Genomic DNA, 22,150 nt, shown 5'->3' on the forward strand with positions numbered 1-22,150 from the left:
GTGCTATAAAGGAAGGTTAAGAGGAGTGAAAGAGATGCAAGACTAAATAAGAGGCAATTGAAGAATGTGATACTTTGAGGAAAGGCAGTCTTGGGGAGGAGACTGAATGGAGGGTGCTAATAAATGGAGAGGCTTTGGAGACTGAATGAGGTGACAGCAGACATAAAAGTGGGCTATGAGAGATGAGTGGACTCAGTCCAAAGTAAAAGTAGTCTATTATGTAATGAACCAGGCTGCTGCATACGGAGGGGCTGAAGAACAATGGGCTTGCATGTTTCATTGAGTAGAGTAAAAAACTCCGCCTTAAAACTAGGCAGAGGCTTTATGGGAACTAGAGACAGTCCTATGGGTGTTTTGCAGCTACCCTAGGCCCTCTGGGTAGGCCCTGATCAAAGGGTACCAACAGTGCCCAAGGATATCCAGTGTGCACCAGAGGACATACTGGTGGCCTAAACCATCTCAGAAACTGCTCAGTCCCATGATGCCCAGGGCCCTGTAGCAGCAGTAAAATCTCAGGTATAGAAAATAATTGTTTCATCAGGTCAGCTTCTGTCTGGTACTTTCATTACCACCAGTGATTCTTTCCTAATGCAAATCAGTAGACCTTCTCTGCATCAAAAAGACGGGAAGGAAAGCAGGGGTGGCATGTTAGTATAAAAAATTCTGACTGGGCATGGTGGCTCGCCCTGTAATCTCAGCACTTTGGGAGGCCAAGGCGGGTGGTCAGGAGTTTGAGATCAGCCTGGCCAACTTGGTGAAACTCCTTCTCTACTAAAAATACAAAAATTAGCATGGCATGGTAACATGCGCCTGTAATCCCAGGCTACTCGGGAGGCTGAGGCATGAGCATCGCTGAACCCGGGAGGCAGAGGTTGCACTGAGCCTAGATCGTGCCACTGCACTCCAGTCTGGCCGACAGAGTGAGACTCAGTCTCAAAACTAACTAACTAACTAACTAACTAACTAAATAAATAAATAAATAAAAATAAATTCTGTGTGTCTATGTCTTTCTTTCCTCAAACCTAAGAGCCTTAAAGCCTTACATCTGCAGATGAGTTAGCCTAATCACCTTTTTTGAGCATCCATGACTGTGGAATGAATGCATACCTTGTTTTTAAATTTTTAGGTGAAGCAAGTATTCTGTGGGGTAGGAAAAGGTGGGATCGGGGTTTTAGGCAAGATTATGAAGGGACCTTTCAAGTATTTGGGGAATATGTTGCTGAAAATATACAAGTATTAAGGCTTTCACCTTACAGATGGATCCAGGGTTGGAGAATATGCCTTTTGAGCTATTTCCCAAGGGTCAAAAAACCTGAGGCTCAGAAATTTACTAGCTCAGCAAACAAGATTCCAGTCTACATAGGCAAGGTCCTGGTGATATTGAAGTGAAGAAGTTCTGCCAGTTATCAATGTATCATCTTTTAATTCCAAATTCATCCATCAATACGTGCTCTGTGGTAATGGACAGAATTCTTTAAAACATTCCTCCTATACAGTGTGCACTGAAATGAAAATGTTGAACTTTACCAGTAGAGGGCGATGGAAGGACATTGCAGGAGAAAGGGGCTCTGCTGTTTCATGCAGCTGGTACTGTGGAGTGGGTCAGCGGGGTGGATATGAGGAAGTCTGGGGAAGAAGTATGTGGACAGATGACTCAGAATGGACACAGACTGTGAAGATAGCAGGTAGACAAAATTATGCACCCTGTCAATGTCAGTCAGCTTCTTTCTGCAGCCATCTGAGTGCTTGCCCAACAGGCCTGTGGACAAAGTGGCAGTGGTGGCAGAGATGGAAGCTGGGCACAAGCAAAACAACATGAACCTCCACTCATGAAGGTTGGCCTGGCTAAAGCTATCCTGAGGGTCTAAATGCTGGTGGCAGTGATGAACACTGAACCCCAGATATGGCATCATTCCTAAGATGACCAACCAGCCACCTACTGCCAGACTGACTACACTGGACCTCTTCCACCACGGAGGCAAATATTTGTCCTCACTAAAATAGATACATAGATCTGGGTATAAATATAGATATGGGTTTGTCTTCCCTACTGGTGATGCTTCTCTCAGCACCACCATCCATAGACTCACAGAATGCCCAATCTTCCATCATGGCATTCCACACAGCCCTGAATCTTATCAGCAAAGGAATTCGTCTCACAGCAAAAGAAGTGTGGCAAAGGTCTCATACCCATGGATGTAACTGGTCCTGTGACATATCTCATTACCCAGAAACAGCTGGTCCAACTGAAAGGTGGAATGGCTTACTGAAGACTCAGTTGCAGTGCCAATTAGAAGAAAACATCTTGACTGGATGGGATTCAGCTCACAGGGTGCAGTTTGTGCTTTAAACGGGAGACCACAGTGTGGTGTTATCTTCTCCATACCCATAATACATGGGCTGAGAAATCAGGGAGTGGCAGTAGGGGTGGCTCCTCTCACGATTACACCTAATAATCCACTTCCTGAATTTTTGCTTTCCATTCCTGGAATTTAGAGCTCTGCTCTTTTAGAGATACTGGTTCCCAAGGCAGGGATGCTTCCACCAGGGACACAACAGTAGTTCCACTGAATTGGAAGTTGAAACTGCTACTTGGCCATTTTGGTCTCCTTGTGCTCCTGAAAATACTGGCATAAGGAGGGGTTAATCTACTAGTCATGGGTCCTAACTCCCAAAGAGAAATCAGGTTGCTGCTACACATTGGAGCCAAGGAAGACTACGGGTCAAAACAACAACAACAACAACAACAACAACAAACAAATCTGGACTTTCGTAAAGAGAGGCTTTATTTGAAGGGACCATTGAAATAGGAGGAATGGGACTACTGTGGTAGGGATAACCCTCTGACCATAATACCTGCAAGTACCTCAAAAGTCAGGTAGAAAGGGTTTTTCTTTTACAGGAAGAATTAAAGCAGGCTAGAAATAACCAGATACAAGGACATGAAATGAGTATGTGGCATAATTGGACAATCAATCAAAGATGTCTTTCTTGGCTGGGCACAGTGGCTCACGCCTGTAATCCCAGCACTTTGCGAGACCGAGGCAGGTGGATGATTTGAAGTCAGAGTTTGAGACCAGCGTAGCCAACATGGTAAAACCCCACCTCTACTAAAAATACAAAAAACATAACTGGGCAAGGTGGCACGCACCTGTATTCCCAGCTACTTGGGAGGCTGAGGCAGGAGAATTGTTTAAACCCGGGAGGCGGAGGTTGCAGTGAGCCGAGATCGTGCCACTGCACTCCAGCCTGGGTGATAGAGTGAGACTCCATCTCAAAAAAAAAAAAAAAAAAAAAAAAGTGTTTCTTTCTAGTCAGCTGATTTTCCTGGAGGGATTGTTAAGGAAAGGAGGGGCTGTTCTGCATTGTGGTACTTGCTCAGGCTGAGAGTGTGGGTCAAAGTTCAGGGGCTTGTGGAGATGGGAGAAGCCAGACTAAAGTTTGCTCAAGTCAAGTTAGTTGGTATTTTGTCCAGACTGGTCAGTGGGGACAACCAGGTCAGTTCACTTTCAATATGATTTCACTCTTTGTCCCCACCCAAATCTCATGTTGAATTGTAATCCCAGTGTTGAAGGTGGGGCCTGCTGAGAGGTGACTGGATCATGGGGGTGGTTTCTAATGGTTTAGCACCATCCACTAGTGCTGTCTTGTAATAGAGTTCTCATGAGATCTGATTGTTTAAAAAAATGTGTGGCACCTTCCCCTTCGCTCTCTCTCTCCTGCTCCACCATGTGAAGATGTGCCCACTTCCCCTTTTACCTTCCACGGCAATGGCAAGTTTCCTAAGGTCTCCCCAGCCTTGTTACCTGTACAGCCTGCAGAACTGTGAGCCAATTAAACCTCTTTTCTTTATAACTTACCAAGTGTCAGGTAGTTCTTTATAGCAATGCAAGAACAGTCTAATACAAATTTATATGATGAAGAATGGGAATTTGGAGAGTCTGTGTCTGGCCTTGTCATCGGTAAGTAAACAAGGAGGTCATGCACAACTCATATGGAGAAGCGTGATTCTTTTCAATAAGTCATTTCTTGGAGCACAAAAGGGTGAGATAATTCATCACTGTTTTCTAGTGTCACAGGGTCACTCAGGTCAAGTTCCTCATTGCCATCTGGAACCCAGGGGAGTCTCTGGGGCACCTCTTAGTACTTCCATGCTATATTAGTTTTCTATTGCTGCTGTAACAAATTACCACAAAATTAGCAGCTTAAAACACAAATTTGTTACCTTACGATTCTGGAGGTCCTAAGTGAGAAATAGTTCCTACTGGACTAAATCAAAGTGTCAGGGAGGCTGTGTTCCTTCTGGAGGTGTTAAGAGGGAATCCATTTCCTTTCCTTTTCCGGCTTCTAGAGGCCACCCGTATTCCTTGGCTCATGGCCCCATCCTCCATATTTGAAGCCAGCAATGTCAAGTTGAGACTTCCTATGATATCATCTTTCTGGTTCTTTCTCTTTCTTCCACTTTTAAGAACCTTTGTGATTACATTGGGCCCACCCAGATAATCCAGGATCACCTTTCTTTTCCTTCCTTCCCTTTCTTCCTTCCTTCCTTCCTTCCTTCCTTCCTTCCTTCCTTCCTTCCTTCCTTCCTTCCTTCCTTCCTTCCTTCCTTCCTTTTTCTTTCTTTCTTTCTTTCTTTCTTTATGGAGTTTCGCTTTTGTTGCCCAAGCTGAGTGCAATGGTACGATCTTGGCTCACTGCAACCTCCACCACCCAGGTTCAAGCGATTCTCCTGCCTCAGCCTCCAGAGTAGGGATAACCTTTCATTTTAAGATAAGGTGATAAGCAGCCTTAATTCCACCTGTAATTTCCATTTGCACTGTAACATATCATATTCAGAGATTCTGGGGATTAGGATATGGATATCTTTGAGGGGGCCATTATTCTGCCAACCACATTCAGCATATTATGTCTATTGGGGATTAGGATGGGTTTCCACTCATTCAAAGGAAGTATGTCATTTGGTAGGGACACAGCATTGTCTTTTGGGGAATACAAGAAAGTGTTTATCCTGATGGTTGGATAATGAATAGGGATCTGGTAATAGGAGTTTGTTCCTGCATATTTGTCATGTCTGTAGTCACCTCTGCCCTGGGCAACACTGCCCATCTGCCAGCCTTTCTCCTGTTAAACATTGTTCCAGCAGGAATGACACAATTCATGCACTGACCAGCTTCTCAAGTACATGCTGTTGACAGTTGTGGGGACAGATGATGAGTGGAATTCAGCACTGATATGAGAGTAATCAGTGTATATGATGAACACAATGTGTAGTTCCCAAATCCTGAATGACCTCAACAAGGATTACTGTATTCATCGGATAGCCTATTGAAATAATTAATGAGACCGTTATATGAATTGTAGAGGTCACTGGACATGTTGAATGGCAATGTGGTAATACAAATGGAAAACTCCCAGTGGGGTGAGAGTTTATCAGTGTTCATTTCCTCCATATTGGTCACCTGCTGTGAAGATGACAACACTGGGGTAGGTGAGAAAGTACAGTCAACCTTCTGTATCTTAGAGTTCCACATCCTTGGATTCAACCATGGATTGAAAATATTAGGAAAAAACAATAAAAAATAATAAAACAACAAAAAATATGAATAACCAATACAGCACAACTATTTACATAGAATTTGCATTGTATTAGGTATGATAACCAATTTAGAGATTATTTAAACTGTATGGGAGGATGTACATAGGTAATACACAAATATTATGCCATTTTATACAAGGCACTTGGCGTCTACAGATTTTGGTGTCTGCAAGGTGGTGGTGTTCCTGTAACCAATGCCCCACAGATACTGAGGAATGGCTGCATACGTCATATACAGGTAGGAAAGTGCAGAGATATCATATTTCTATTCAACAGTGGCTCTTTAGATTGAATTACTTTCTAAAAGATATAGCAAATGAGAGGTTTTTCCAAGACTTAGCTTTCCTATTGGTTTTGCAGAATATTTTGTGGTTTGTGGTGGATAAACTGGTACAGACTTGAAGAAACCAGAAGTGAATTACATTATATTCATTTCTTAAGAATTTCACAAAGTTATAAGTGAATTGTATAACCTCTTACTATTGTCTCAATGTAGGCACAGATGCCACTTTATTTCTTTCTGTTCGATTTGTTTCACTGGGACACTGTTTTGTGGAGAATGTAGATGGGGTGTCACTTGCTCTCCTCCTACACACACAATTACGTTATCTTTAGCACAAGTAGCAGTCTTCCTGGATACAAGAGACCATTAATCAGCACATCCTCTCACATTAATTAAATGTAAGTGAGCAATCTAAATATGCTCAGCCAGCTCTTTAGTGATCACTCAGCTTGGTGGGGGTTTGGTCACTGTTCCTGATGGCTTACCTCCTATTTAGAGGGCAGACATTTAGGTTCTGCTTTAGTGCCACTGTGCGTCGTAATATGAGAATGAGGCATTCCACGTGTTATGCCATTGATAGGCTCACCCTTTCACTTGAGATGCCCTTTTCCTACATGTCTGAATTCTGTGTAACTTTCAAGGCTTAACTCAGTTGCCATGTCTGTCTTTAAGCTTTCTCTTATGAACCCAGGCCACAGCAATCTCCTTTCTCTGGAATTGTATCTCTCTCAATGTCTTGTGCCTCTCTTTGGCACTCTATGGTGTCATCAGTTATATTTTCATGTATACATCATAAACTCAAAGGTTATTAGTTGACTAAATTGATTGATTACAGTCTGGTCTAGAGGGATAGCACTGGGAATGAGTGAAAAAGAAGAGACAGATGATTGATTGGCTACATGATGGTTGAGAAAGAGGGTGAAGTTTAAGTTGATGCTATTATTTCAAGGTTGGTAGCCCCACTGACAGAAATGAATCAAGCTTTCTATTCTCAGCTAGATTATCCACCTTTTGTGGGTGGTGGATGAAGTATAGATGAAGTACTCAATTAATCCTTGTTGAGGTTAATTGAATTCGCTTCAACTGGAACCTTTTCTCTGTCTTCTTGGTGTTGGTCCAAAGTCTCAGTGTAGTGCCCTCCATGGCATTCTCTCATACTTGGGCTTGTTCTTGCCAGACATTGCAGGAAATGGTATTCATACAAGTCTGGCACCCCATGTTCCTTATTCTCTGCATGTATCCTATACGGGTAAACCGTGTTCACTACGACACCCTCTGATACTCACAGACTCTGTCCTGATGCATCTCTCAATGCCCCAACTTCCTTTCTTCCTCCTCCTAACCATTTTCATTTCTACCATAGGCTTAATTTGGAGGAGAAAAGCATCTCACCTCATGAACACTGAAGTATTGTATCTACCCAGGGCTTTTCCCTTTGCCAGTAGGAACATTTCCAAGTGATGTTTTTCCAAATGGGGAATTTTAAGCACTAGCAGGGTAATAGCCTAAAGAAGCGGTTGCCAAGCTTTGTCTTTAAAGGGCCAGACAGTACATCTTTTAGTTTTTGTAGGCCTTTTCACAACTACTCAAGTCTGCTGTTGTAGTTAGACAATATCCAAATGAATTGTTAGGCAATATGTAAATGATTGGTATGGCTGTGTTCCAATATAATTTAATTTACAAAAACAGACAGCAGGCCAGATTAATCCACTGACCATAGTTTGCTCAACCCTAGTCTATAGTCTTAATTTTTGGCATTTCCACTGTCTGTGAAATAATAACAGAAAAGCAATGGCCATTTCTCGCCATCTACCTATTGCTCCCTTATATGTATCCCATATACGTATATGTATATGTATATGTATATGTATATGTATATGTATATATGTGTGTGTGTATATATATATACACACCCATATGTGTATGTATATGTGTGTGTGTGTATATATATATATACATGTATCTCGCATTTCAGTGACAGGAAACTTTGTGATGTGCAGAAAAGGCAAGGGAGTATGCTTTTCCACTGAGAACACTGGCTGTGAATGTTACAGATGCTAGCATTCCAGACAGAACGGCAAAGATGCCTTAGAGAAGCATCAGGAGCTGGTAATGCATAGAAGTAGAATTAAAGAAGGAAAATTTGAAAGAGTGTCTATCAGATGAAAATACTCATTCTTGGAAAATTTCCAATTTTATGTAGTAAGTTTTATGGACTGGTATAAAACAATCATAGTTCTTGCAATAATGAAACTGAATAGTTGTTTGAGAGTTTTTCTAAGTAGCCTAAGGAACAATTTCCCCAATAAATGGGTTTTTGTGGGGTTTTTTGTCCTAATTGTCCAACTGAAATTTTTTTCCTAAGAATCTGCTTATCCTGTAATGATTTAGGATTATAACAGAAAACATAGTGTGTATTAAAACTGACCATTTTGTTCATGCTTTTCTTAAGGCACTCTGAGTTTCTGCACTTAAATAATACATGTGAGGATAAGTTTTATGTGTCAACTTGGATAGACTACAGTCCCCAGTTATTTAATCAAACAGTAATCTAGGTGATGCCGTGAAGGTATTTTGTAGATATAGTTAACATCTACAATAAGTTCACTTTAAGTAAAGAAAATTACTCTTGATAATGTGGGTGGGCCTCGTCCAATCACTTGAAGGCTTTGAGAGCAAAACCTGAGTTACCACAGGAAATTTTGCCTTAGGACTAAAGCAGTTTCCAGCCTGCCTGCTTGCCTTGTGGATTTCAGAATCAAGACTGCAACACTGACTCTTCATGATCTCCAGCCTGCTGGCCTGCCCTACAAAACCCGGACTACTAGCTGTATTAGTTAGGGTTCTCCATAGAAAAAGAACCAATATGAGAGAGATGGAGATAGATAGATAGATAGATAGATAGATAGATAGATAGATAGATAGATTTATCATAAGGGATTGGCTTATGTGATTACGGAGGCTGAGAAGTCCCATGATCTGCCACCTGAAAACTGGAGGCCCAGGAAAGCCAACGGTGTAGTTCTAGTCCAAACCCAAAGGCCTGAGAATGAGGGGAGTAAATGGTATAAATCCCAATTTGAGTCTGAAGCCTGAGAATCAGGAGCAATGATGTCTGAGGCAAGAGACCATAGATATCCCAGCTCTAGCAGAGAGCAAATTTGCCCTTCCTATCTTTTCGTTCTATTCAGGTGCTAAACAATTTGGATGATGCTCACATGCATTGATGAGCACGGTATTTTTTTTTGTTTTGAGACAGAGTCTCACTCTGTTGCCTAGGCTGGAGCGCAGTGGTACAATCTTGGCTCACTGCAACCTCTGCCTCCCAGGTTCAAGTGGTTCTTGTGCCTCAGCCTCCTGAGTAGCTGGAATTACAGACATGCACCACCACACCCAGCTTAGTTTTGTATTTTTAGTAGAGATGGGGTTCTTCCGTGTTTGTCAGGCTGGTCTTGAACGCCTGGCCTCAAGTGATCCACCTGCCTCGGCCTCCCAAAGTGCTGGGATTACAAGCATAAGCCACCGAGCTTGGCCTGATCTTCTTTACTGAGTCTGATTCAAATCCTAATCTCTTCCAGAAACACTTTCACAGACACAACCAGAAATAATGTTTTACCAGCTATGGGCATCCCTTAGCCCAGTCACATTGACGCATAAATCATCACACCAGCTTCAACACATGAGCCAATTCCTTAAATCTCTCTCTCTCTCTCTCTCTCCACACACACACACACACACACACACACACACACACACACACACACCCTGTTGGTTGTTTCTCTGGTGAACTCTCACTGATACCTTGAACAAGTAGCCTGGTTGTATTTCTAGCAGAAAAACTGGAAAATATGCTTATGTGTTGGCTAAATTATTCCAGGACAAAGGTCAGCAGTGCCTAGAATACCAGTAAGCTCAGATATAAAACTTTCAGATGTACATTGGGAGAAATATACCACCCTGCTAGGTTATAGAGACAAACTTCTCTAAGGCTTCTCTTCTGAAATATTTTTACTGGGTGAGGTCAACACAGAGTGGAAATGTAATCAGGTTGATAGGAGATGAATATAGACAGTAGAGTGATGTCTGAAGTCCCTGTCTTTGACATGTGAAACTGATCTCCAGTCACCCCATAAAACTCTTAGTGTTCCTTATAGTCATCCACATAGCAGATGAAGCATGAAAATAAGAGGTGCTCAATTAATATCTCAGCTACCTCTTCAGGCATTACAGAAGCAACCAAAGTCCTGTGATTCTGAATCCAGCATTCTTTGCACTGATTTATATCAAAATAGAACACTAAATGAAATCAGAACAAAAGATCCCATATTAAAGTCTTTAAATGGAATATTATAGCTAGACTATCCCATATGCTCAGCCTCCATATCAGTCTGGGCCCAATCAGGAGAGAGAAACTATTTAAACAGGAGAATTTTAATACAAGGAATTATTAAACTATGGTAAGAGTATCTATAAGAAAAATCTATATAGTTTCTGTAGGGGACAAGGCCTTTGGCCTTGTGGTTTCACTTAAAAATCAACTTGCAAAAGGCAGATTAATCGGAGAAAAGTCATACACATTTATTTAATGTATATGTAGATGAGAGCCTTCAGAATGAAAGGCCCAACCATACAGGAGACATTGCTCATTTTTATGCTTAGGTTCAACAATGTATGGTGAGCTGTGTAGAAATATCGTTGGACAAAAAGGTATGATCTAATGCTAATAGACTGAGTGGGAAAATTCAGCAAAGTTTCACTATCTAGATTGTTCTTCACCTCTCTGAGCATGGGGTAGGTCCCTCTCTGGAATGGGAGTCCCGTGACCTACAGTCAAACAAGGTAGGTCAGATAATTTATTTATTGCCAGTTTTTATATAGAAAAGAAGAGGGAAAATTAGAGTAATATTTTTAGCATTTATGCTGGCTTTGGGGAAAAAGGGTTCTGGTTTCTATGACCCACCTTGGGGAAGCAAGATTCTAGCTTCTATGGCTAGCCTCTGGGGAGAATGGGACTGAGACAGGAGGGCAGGATGTCAAAGAAAAACTTTTGCTTCTGAGGCCTTCATTTGGGGGTATTGTTTTCTAAGTCCCAACATATCCAAAGGCTGAGAGAGAGTACCCAAGGAAGGACAAATTTGGAAAGGTCACCCAATCTACAGGGCTAAGGTTCAGACCTTGCTGAAAGTCTATTGTAATTGCAGTCCAATGGATTGCAGAAACGTCAGCCAGTTTGAGGCAGACCTCTTCTGCAGTCACTGAGCAAACAGGAAGCAACCCTCCAGAGGACAGATGAGGCAGAGTTAGGATGCAAGCAAGCCCCAGACAGCGCTCGATGCAAGGGCATGCACAGGGAGTGGGATCCCCAGTGGTAACCCTCTAGCACATAGGCAGGGCTATAGCCAATGGCCAAGTATGTGGTCATGCAGAGGAACTGGGAGTGCCAGTGTGGCAGGAGGCCTGGAGTGTACCATATCCTGTCAGGAGAGCTGGATGTTGTAAGAACTGTGGAATACCAAACCGGGAAGGACTCAGGAACAAAGAGAGTCAGGACACTGGTGCAGGTGCATGGTGTCCATGTAAAGATGGCAATAGCAAAGTGATCACCAGACCAGGCTGGAGCTGTGAGGGCATCAGAAACCACACATTCTGGGTCTGTGGATGGCATGGTGCACCACCAGATACTCTCACAGCCACACTGTTGCAAACTGGAAACAGCAGAAATCCCTTCCACTTGCAATGCAGCTATAGTGCTCACTACTGAGAAAGCACAACATATGTTTACTGGAAAGGAGAAATGCCTAAAGCAATTCTGTCCATTATCGCTGAGCATGTATTGAAGGTGAATTTGAAGGTGAGGTGCAATACATTGATAACAGGCACAGTCTACCCTCCTGGTTGCCTCCATGTGAACCCCTTGACACACATCCGAATTCCCTTGCAGCAGCAAAACGTTTTCTACCTAACATGATACATCAATCCTTCTTGTAATGTGAAGTGCTCACTCTTACCTAAAGTTAGATGACCAGGATTCTCAAGTGATTGCAATTATCATGGGATCTATTAAGTACTCCTCAAATTCAGTCAGGTTCCCATTGAATATTATCTTACCTAAAGACAAGTAAAGTTAATCTCCCATGAAGTTGCACATAAAATTAAAAATAAGAACCAGGATAGAAAATAAAAGAATGGTACACATATTCAAATAAAAGCATTCATATGATAAGCATAGAGGAATATGCAAAGGAACAATAGTCTTTGTTTCTGTAATTTGTCTCAAGGTCTGAGCTCTTCAATTACTAATTATAATTTTCTCTCATCCTCAGCTAAAATCTTAAAAGCTTTATTTACTTCAGTTCCTTACCTAGTAAAGCTACCCAAACTTCCATTTCCCAGGGGTCTCAGTTCAGGGGTCCCTGAACCACCCTAAATTTTTTGTTGTTGAGGTAGATTTCTATTAACATTTACTATTGAGCATGTGCAGTATGGAGAATAATGGCATTGCAAAGATGTCCACATCCTAATCCTTGAAAATTTAATATGTTGTGTTACAAGACATATAGGAATTAAGATTGCTGATTTAGGCTGGGCACGGTGGCTCATGTATGTAATCCCTGTGCTTTGGGAGGCCAAGGTGGGAGGACTGCTTGAAGCCAGGAGTTTGAGACCAGTGTGGGCAACAAGACCCCATCTCTACACACAAACACACACACACAAATTAAACAGGTGTGATGGTGAGCACCTATAGTCCTAGCTATTTGGGAGGCTAAGATGGGAGGATAATTCGAGCCCAGGAATTAGAGGTTACACTGAACTATGATTGCACTACTGCACTCCAGCCTGGGCAACAGAGCAAGACCCTGTCTCAATAAATAAAATCTTTAAAATATTGCTGATTAAATATAGGGATATTATCCTGGATTATCTCAGTGAACCAAATCTAATTACAATGGTTCTTAAAAGTGGAAAAGAAAGACAGAAAAGGGAGAACCCGATTTGGCAGCGTGAGAACTCAATCCAACATTGCCGACTTTGAAGACGGAGGAATGAAGCCACGAGTCCAAGAATGCAGGCAGCTTCCAGAAAGCTGGAAAAGGCAAAGAAACAGGTTGTGCCTTCAGAGCAACTAAGATTGCAGCCCCGCTGACACCTTCATTTTAGCCAAGTGATAATCATCTTGGACTCTTCATCTCCAGGACTGTAAGATAAAAAAAACTATGTTTTTATAAGCTATTAAGTTTGTAGTAATATGTTACAGAAGCAATAGGAAATGAACACACTGAAAGTCAAACTTTTATTTCCATGGATTACTTGAAAATTTGACCCATAAATTAAGAGAACAAATTTATATACATAATAGCCACTGAGTCACTGAAGAACTTTTAATCTTTTATTTGAAAACATACTATGTAAATACTATACAAGCATTCATAGCGCATTCAGAATTTCTTCTCATAGGGCAACAACGGATTGCAGCCACGGTCCTCCCTGTCATGGATACCCCTACCATCTTCTTCATATTTCATTTCGCCCTGCATTTGGAAGTGCTACATGCTGAAGAGCAGCGTGTCCAGGATGTAAACTCCGTACTAAAATATCAAGCTATTAGCATCTACACACTCCTGTCAAAACAAAACAACTTTCTTTCATTCTTACCAAAATCCTGTTCTGTTATCTATGTAACTGGGCTCAACATAAACTACTCTAGATGCCAAAAAAAAACCCACGAAATTTAGAACCCAAATTGTCACTCTCCTCTAAATGCAACTCCAGCCTTATCCTTCAGCTCCTGAAGTACTACAGAAGATGAACAATCACTCATTGTGTCTGTAACACCTTCTTCCATAAGAGTGATTAATTCAATCTATGATATTCCCTCCTATATACCTTAGCAATCTTCAGGTCCCATAAGACTTCCTTCTAGATATACTGTGTTCTGAATAGAATCTCCAAGCTTTGGAATCTGGTTTTCCTCTTACAGGGTATTACCTATTAATAACTTCCCCACACCACTAAAATCCAACTCACCTATTTTAAAGGACCCTAGCCTTAAGAGCATCAAAAAGCTCTTGGATTAATACAGCTATACTAAAGCCATACCCCATATACAAGGGGGCACATTTCTATTGGTAAAGGTGTGACTGAGAATTCAATCCTATGTTATGTGAGAAAACCTCCTAGTACAAGTCATTTGTTCATAGCAAAGGCACAAAGTACAACAGATTCACTGCCTTAAGGTTATGATACAGCGGTGGCACACGCTTGATGGCAAAATTATTAAATCCCCTGGATTTTAATGAAATATGACCACACTAGGATCCATGCATCTTTCCCCAGAAGCAGAACATCTTCATATGGAGTTTCTGATGTTGTGTCAAATCAGTAACAAGTAAGACTTTCAAATCCTACAAGCCCACTTTAAAGCATATATTGCTTACTCATTGAAGGAACAAGACCACCACACTATAAGGTACAGAGATGAAAAAAAAAAATCTGGAATTAGTCATGTAATGTTGAATGAAGAAGATTGTTTAAGGTTTCAATCTTGATGAAGTCCAGGTAAACAAAGTTCCTCTGAGGCAACAAAAGCGCCCTTCTAAGAAAACTAACATGGCAAGGTGGGCTCAGACCACCAAAGGCCAAGAACTTTCTAGCAGACACACAGGAAATGTGGGCCAATTTCTTAAAAGCAAATCAATCTGGAGATTTGACTTGGCAGTTAGCCTCATCTATATATGCCCAAGAGGATTCAAAAGTTATCGGCCTCATTTTTTATTGCCAGGATCCCAGCAACTGTTTTTTCCACCAAATTGCAGAGTATGATCAGAAGTGATTTTTGTGAGTTTGGCTTTTAATAAGTTCACAAAGGCAAGGCATACATTAATATGAAAAACACAAAAATATAATCAAAACCTTTTACAAAATAAGCAATTTAAATATACAACCAAGGTAGTGTACGTAGTACAGTAGTGCTTCTCAAACTGTATCAAGCATCACAGTCTCCATCAGATTGCTATCCCTCACCCCAAGTTTCTGAATCAGTGGGTCTACAGTGGAACCCAAGATCTTGCATTTCCAATGAGTACCCCCATGCTCCTGGTGCTGCTAGTTTAAGGAGCATAGTTTTAAACCACTGCATTAGAACATGAAAAGAGGCAGGAAGATTGCTTGAGGTCAGGAGTTCAAGTCCAGTCTGGGCAGCATAGTGAGACCCTGTCACTACCAAAAAAAAATTAGCTAGGCCTGATGGCACACACCTATAGTCCCATCTCAAGCGAGAATACTCCCTCTCTTTTCAGGAGGCTGAGAGAGAATCGCTTGATGCCAAGAGTTTGAGGCTGCAGTGAGTTATTATTGAAGGACTGCACTCTAGCCAGGATGACAGAGCGAGACCCTAACTATATTAAAATGAAGAAGAACATGAAAAACACAATTTCAGTCTTGTAGGAGAGAAGGATGTTCATCAGCCAGAGCTATGGGATTGAGGTGTCTGTGTCAGGGTTAGAATGGTGATTTCCCCATTAAGTGTTTCTGTTTGACCTTTGGTCCTAGAGTAATTGCGTTTTCATCTCTAGATAAAGATTAGAGTTTTCCTTCCATGGAGGAAGTGGTATCAAGTGAGACAGTCAAGCAGATCTGTTCAAGGAGGAGTACGTTCCTCTTACTCCTTCTGAAGGGTCTCCTCTACTTCCTTGCTCTTAAGCTGGGCATTCTCTTCTCTTTTCAACATCTCTTCAAAGATCTCATTATGCATGTAAAAGAAGATGTACCCAGTGCAACGCCTATCCTCCTGCATCTGGGCCTCCTGGATACCTAACACCTGCATATCATTGTAAGTGAACCAGATCTGCTTCTCAAAGTCATAGGCATCACAGATATAATGGCCTGACTTTAGAGTCTTCCCAAGATGGCTGACAACACTAATGAGCCGGTAGGTATGATCTCCCTTATCGTCATTTCTTTTTGTTTCCTTGGCTTTAGATTTTATCTTATCTAAAATGTCTTTGTTTCTTGGGTTCTTATTGGAACCCAGTGCAGGTAGGGAATTCCTGTTAGGCTTCTGGAGATTTAATTTTGTAGGTTTTATGAGGTTCTTTGTGTGCCCCTGGACACCTGGCTTTGGAAAGCTTCGAGGTAGTGCCTGCTGAGGGGCTTGTTCACAGATTCTCATAGCATCACACTGCTGAGTCTGTTCAGACACTTTTTGGAATCTTTTGAGAATTCTGACATTTTTATCTTCATACAAATCTTTAGTACGATTGATAATGCTATCAAAAGCTACAAACTTACTGGTTTTCACATATTTCTTTCGTTTTGGATTTTCAGGGACTGTTTGAAAGTGAACTTCTGCAAGACATATGTCTGGGCTGCTGGCAGGTTTACCTCCAGCTTTGTGGAACTGACAAAGTGAGGTATCTTCCAGATATGCCATTAAGTGAGCTAACGGTTCTTTTTCAATGAATGCTCGATCTCCTGAGTATACAGATTCTGGCTCATTTGGTTTAGAATTTTTTCCAAGGTATTTTTGCTGCTGTCTTCTGCTTGCCCCTTTAAAGACTGTCTGGCCTTTTTTTTGTTCAGACTCCGTATCTGATCCAATGTGTGAAGCTAGGATATCTTTGGGTTCCTTTGTTGAAGGCCATGATACACTGACGCTTCCAGAAGTCATCTTTCGAATAACTTTTAATAATTGGAAATCTGTAATTTCTCCATCCTCATTCAAGGGAAGAGGTGGTCTGGTGCCTTCATTGCAATGAGAAGACACCTTTAAATATTTGGAAATGACGACCTCCCGGCCATTCTTCTTCAATGAACAAAACTCATTCAAGCTATAGCGTTTGAGGTGAACGATAAGGATTCTAGGTAGCCTACTGAATGAGTGCACTCCAACAGAAGTCTTGTGCTTACATTTTGCACATTTATACTCAAGCTCTTCTGCTCCAAAAAAAAGATCAAAAGTAGACTGAATAGATGAAGGGCGTGCTTTCATTCCTTGGGGAAGGTTGATGGAGAGGTAATTATTCAGCTCTGTCTTGAGAATAACCTGACCACAAGCTTTACAAGCAATGGAGTGCAACAACTCTAACTCAAAATTAGTAATGACAGGGCAAGAAAACCCATTGGTATCAGGATCATCAGCAAAAATCCGTTTAGGAAAATTATCTTCCCCAAATTCACTTTTAGGCTTCCATATTGTGTTGAGTTTTTCCATGTTATCTTTCAGCTGATCTAAACAGTGAGCTAAAAACTCATGAGCATCGTTCTGTGCATTGCCATGGAATATCTCTGCAACTGCTGAAATGGCCTTTTTAATATTCAAGAGTAACATCTCCTTGATTTCTACATTATAAGTATCTTTAAAAAAAAGTAGCCGTGCCAAGCACATGGTAAGAGCATTAAGGGGAATTTTACCCCATGGGAAACTCTGATTAAGTAAATCATCAGCAAACGATGGAATCGAAAGTAGAGACTGTAAAACTGCATTCATATAACAGGTGTTTCCCAAATTGGGGAGGCCGTGGCATATTTTCTCTGGAAATAATTCAAAAAATAGTTTTAATTTATCCCACTTTGTGTAACCGTCACTATACCCTGGTTGTAATAGAAATGCCAAAACCATTTTCTCAGTGAGAGCTTGGAGAAATCCAATGTCATCTAGGTAAGGACTTCCAGTAGCGTTCATGATGCACGAAGATTCACATTCCAATTTCTTATTCTCTTCTAACTCTTTTAACTTCAATTGTTTCTTTCGATTATAGCTTACACACCTCAAGCGATCTGCCTTGGATTTCTTGTATTCTACAGAATTATTTTCTTTCAAGAATTCCTCATTCATCTCTGAGCTAGATGAGAGCATTCTTTTCCTCTTCTTGTGCTGATTTTCAGGTAACTCTCCGCAAGTAAGTGTTGACGATTTTGATGTAAGCAAAGGCATCCTCTGAAGGACACCTGTCCCACTTCCTTTTGCTATCTCAAAAGATTTCCTACTTGATTTCTCATCAACTTTGTGGAATGAAGTTTTGTTGATTTCCTTCTGTGTTGTTGTGCTAGAAAAGACATTCCTACCCTTACCAGGTCTCACAGGTGACTGAACCTTGTTTTGATGAACTCTGTCCAGGAATGTCTTCAATTGTTCAGCATCTGTGGAGGATAATCCTTCAATAAACAAGACATTATTATTTTGTAAAGTTAAATGCAGGTGATTTTGGTTTCCTCTACAGGATCTTAGGACTACGTTTTGAATATTATCACTTAGCTGAAAAGTGTTACATTTTCCATTTTTGAAATAGAGCACCAGTCTATCTTTCTTCCTTCCTTCCACTGCTTCAATGAATGATTCTTTTGACTTAGACATCCCAGTCTTGCAGTTCCCTACTTGGACAAAACCATGTAGGAATAGGGCAGCCATGTTTTCTTTACAAATAAATGTATCTCCAATTATTGATAATCTTGAAGTTCCAATCTGGTTTGCAAGTTCAGCTGTGGAGACAACACCAAAGAAACAGTTCATTAGTTCTCTACACAGAATGATCCTATTTCTAGTATTGGCTTTATACTAGAGTCTAGTTCAGGTTCTAGGTATCCAGCCCTTCGGTAATGAGACCAATGCCTTTTGAGAGCCTTCCATGGCTGCATGAAGGCAGAGTCTTGATTCCCAAGACAAGAACACTATGGGAAAAATCAAGAAACATTCTTTAAACTATTACAGAAATGCTTGGCTTCGACAAAACTCAAACTCTACACTCATACACTACATGCAGTTTCCACCAAAATATTGGGCTCCATTCTGATTAATTTCCCAACTTCAACTGAAATCATGAAACACTTGGAAGATTTTCAGTACATGACTGAAAAAGTATACTCAATAGAGTCTCAAGCGTATGCATACAATATGCTAATCTTCCTGTCACAGAATGACCCCACAGGGCAACTACAATAAGTGAATGAGAAATTGAAGGCACTATGTGGCCTTCAACTCAGTAACAGATGAATTGTTCCTTGATGTCTAGAGGATCTCATATATGGGCCAAAGTAAATCAGTCTACCTCCTTCCAAATCTAGCTATGTTCCTATATTTCACTTGGCACTGGGGAACATCATTACATTCTACCTGCCCATTGACAAAAGTTTAAGAATAACAACTTCTTACCCATTAGATATAAGCTAGTGAGGCTCCTGCAGCCAACTCTGGCCATAAGGCCCACTTAATCAGAGCTAGCTCCCTGTATTCAAAACAAGTGAGGAAAAATTAGATGTACTTAATCACTGAAAATCAGAATCTCTGAAAAACTCTGGAGCCAATGTGAATTACTGAATAAGTTAGCAGATAGCACTACAAATGTTTGCATCAGAAAGTATACATCCAAGAATTAGTTGGAAGCTGTCCTCTTCAATAGTTAAATATTCTTCCTGAATCTTCTCTATGCTATTAACTTGCTTAAGCAAACCCCGTCTTTATGAATAATACTGCAGGAAACTCCTGCTCAGTCCCTGTTCAAATTATCAAAATCTTAAAATTGGTGAAACATAAATTAATGAGATTTTTGTTTTATAAAGTATTTCATCTATCAACCTATGTTCAGCGAAGTAAGGCATGCTTCGCTGAACATAGTAGGCATCCATCCATATACGAAAGTGCGTATGCATCCAAGTAAAAGAATGATTATATTTTTCATGGTAGAAATGGGGCCATAAAAACATTCAAGCACAGCAAAAATTTAAGTTCTCTGGATTATTTCTATTTCACTGTCCTAGTGTAGATGCTAAGTAAGGATTTAAACTATTTCCTCTCCACAAAAAAGGTAGTCTTAATTGTTCCTTTTTATTTCAACAACTTGAGAGAATCTGCAACCATAGAACCACTTGCAGTCTATTTTAAAATTTTGCACCCAGCTCATCTGTATTTATCAAAAATTACCATCTTCTTTCTATTGGTAGATGAAATAATCTAAGACCCTCTTGACATTTCTTCTCTCTGCCCTCAGAAATACAGTTAAGAGACATTCCTTCCTCACAGTCCATCCTGACTACATTTCATTCCAGATGAAAGGAGGCTTATTTGAGCCCACTGAGCATGGAAAGTGAAGATTAAGAACCATCTCGCTGATGTACAAGCTGAGTGGTCTCACCACTGCCTACTTCCCTAGGACATCTCAAGCTTAAATCCTGTTCTTCATTTTGTCTTGACTGCTTGCTTTGAGAGTATTTTAAACTAAAATGTATTGTTTCTCCAAGACTCCACTGAAGAGCACTATGTGACTATTCCATACAACCTAAAATAAACTTCAGCATTCCTCCTCCCTTCTCACCCCCACACCAGATTCAAAACATATAGATGACAGCTGTGTTCAAAAGTTATGAAAGCCAACATGCGTTTCTTTCATTTTACCTACAAACTCCATCCATTCAGTTTGACTGATCAACTATTAGTGCAACACTTCAGACTCAAAGGATAGCCAGACATTCACAAAACTGTACCACTTCTGTCAGATTTGGAGGCATGACCTATGGTGCCAAGCATCTTGTTGTGCAGTTTTAAAAAATCCCTAATAGAAATGTCTGCTCCATCATTAATTTACTAATTCACCCTACATTGGTCTTCATGGTCACTGAGACAGTTGCTGAGCATCTAGTCTATGCTGCCTGCATATTATGATTTGCTGAGTATCTGCTCAATGTTGGGTATTGCAGCCGGTGTTCTCAGGGACACAATGGATGTGAGGATTCACTGTACCTAAATAATTTAGACTCTAAACATCACTGTGTAAACGTCACAATAAAAGAGGGGACTCCTGTAATTTAATGAAGGTTTGTGTTGCTTTTGGAGTATTTACCCTCTGTATCCTCCGTTTATATCTCCCACCACTCAGGCTTTCATTATTTCAAGAGGTAGAAGAACTTGAAGACAAATCCGTATACACCTTTCAAATCTGAATTTGCATTTCTCAATCCCAAAGTGTACATTACAAAAGAGTAATAAAAATTAGAAACAAGACAAAAATTATTTTCTTTCAAGTATTTTGGTGAAATGGATGATGCTTTAAGAAGAGAACCATTTGTTCTGAAAAGTTTAGAGGGAGCTATGGCTTGGAGGCAAATTAATAAACTCTAGAAGGCTCGTTAGGCTCAATGACTATGAGAAACTAACATTTCTATGTCAGTTCTCCTCTGCTGACACGAGTACAAACTGTCATCAATTATATAAAATCGAGTATGTGTTTATCTTACTGAATAGGTGAAGGTCAAGATATATGGCAGTGTGGTACAAGTGGTGTGTGTTTTAATTATTATTATTTTTTCACAACTTCATGAAAACATGTGAAGAGAACAAAGATACACTGAGAAATCCTGCTAAGTTACCTAAGCAAATCTCATGGAATAGAAATGAAGTACCCATGAGGTGGTGTGCCAACCCATGAATGCAGTAAGTGGAAAGGCAGAGCCACGTATTGACTACATGAGTTTCTAACCATTTCTGGGTATCTCCAATAATCCCAAGCAAGAGTTTTGAAAAGCAAAACAACTTCAACTCAGATTTATTTTAAACTACACTTAGTTTGGTGATCTTGGATAAGCCAATTCCTCTATTAGGGTCCATTAAACACATCGAGAAATGATCATAAAACTCTTTTTGAGGGCTCCATTCTGTGACACTATACTTCTAAGTACAAAATACTTAAGCACATTGGATTTCCCAAGACAGGCCAAATAAAAGAAACGTTCTCCAACAATTAGATGGTGTGCACTAAATCTGGACTTGGACACGAGGGGCACAATACAAAAACATATGGGAGGATGGATAGGGAAGGGATATTCTAGGTTTGGCAATTGGGAAGAGAAGATATTCAAAAGGCAGCAAACATCCATTTATTCATTAAATAAATATGTATGGAGTACTAGAAAGCATTACATTAAGCTTTAGGTATAGAAGAATGAAAAAAACCCCACAGAATCCATGCTCTTGAAAAATTTTAATTCTAGCAGGGGGATAGAAAATACAGTACATACACACAAAATTTGGAGAACACCAGATGGTGGCAACTGCTAAAGAAAACAAAGTTAGAGGAGGCTGGGTGCAGTGGCTCATGCCTGTAATCCCAGAATTTGGGGAGGCTGAGGCAGATGGATCACCTCAGGTCAGGAGTTTGAGACCAGCCTAGCCAACATGGCAAAACCCTGTCTCTACTAAAAGTACAAAAATTAGCCAGGTGTGGTGGCATGTGCTTGTAGTCCCAGTTACTCACGAGGCTGAGGCAGGAGAATCACTTGAA

General features: G+C 40.6%; 1 protein-coding gene across 1 annotated transcript; it reads right to left on the reverse strand.

Moving 5' to 3' along the window:
- Window positions 1–15,540: 15,540 nt before the first annotated feature.
- USP26 (ubiquitin specific peptidase 26) lies at window positions 15,541–18,350 on the reverse strand. The gene has a single exon (XM_015444353.4). It carries the CDS (start codon window positions 18,286–18,288, stop codon window positions 15,541–15,543), a length of 2,748 nt encoding a protein of 915 aa, XP_015299839.3. The 5' UTR covers window positions 18,289–18,350.
- Between the last annotated feature and the right edge of the window lie 3,800 nt (window positions 18,351–22,150).

The sequence above is a fragment of the Macaca fascicularis genome, chromosome X, assembly GCF_037993035.2.
Source record: "Macaca fascicularis isolate 582-1 chromosome X, T2T-MFA8v1.1".
NCBI classification, from domain to species: Eukaryota; Metazoa; Chordata; class Mammalia; order Primates; family Cercopithecidae; genus Macaca; species Macaca fascicularis.

Excerpts from the sequence above, each read along its gene's own strand:
- USP26 (XM_015444353.4), bottom strand. The coding sequence starts at position 18,288 with ATGGCTGCCCTATTCCTACATGGTTTTGTCCAAGTAGGGAACTGCAAG.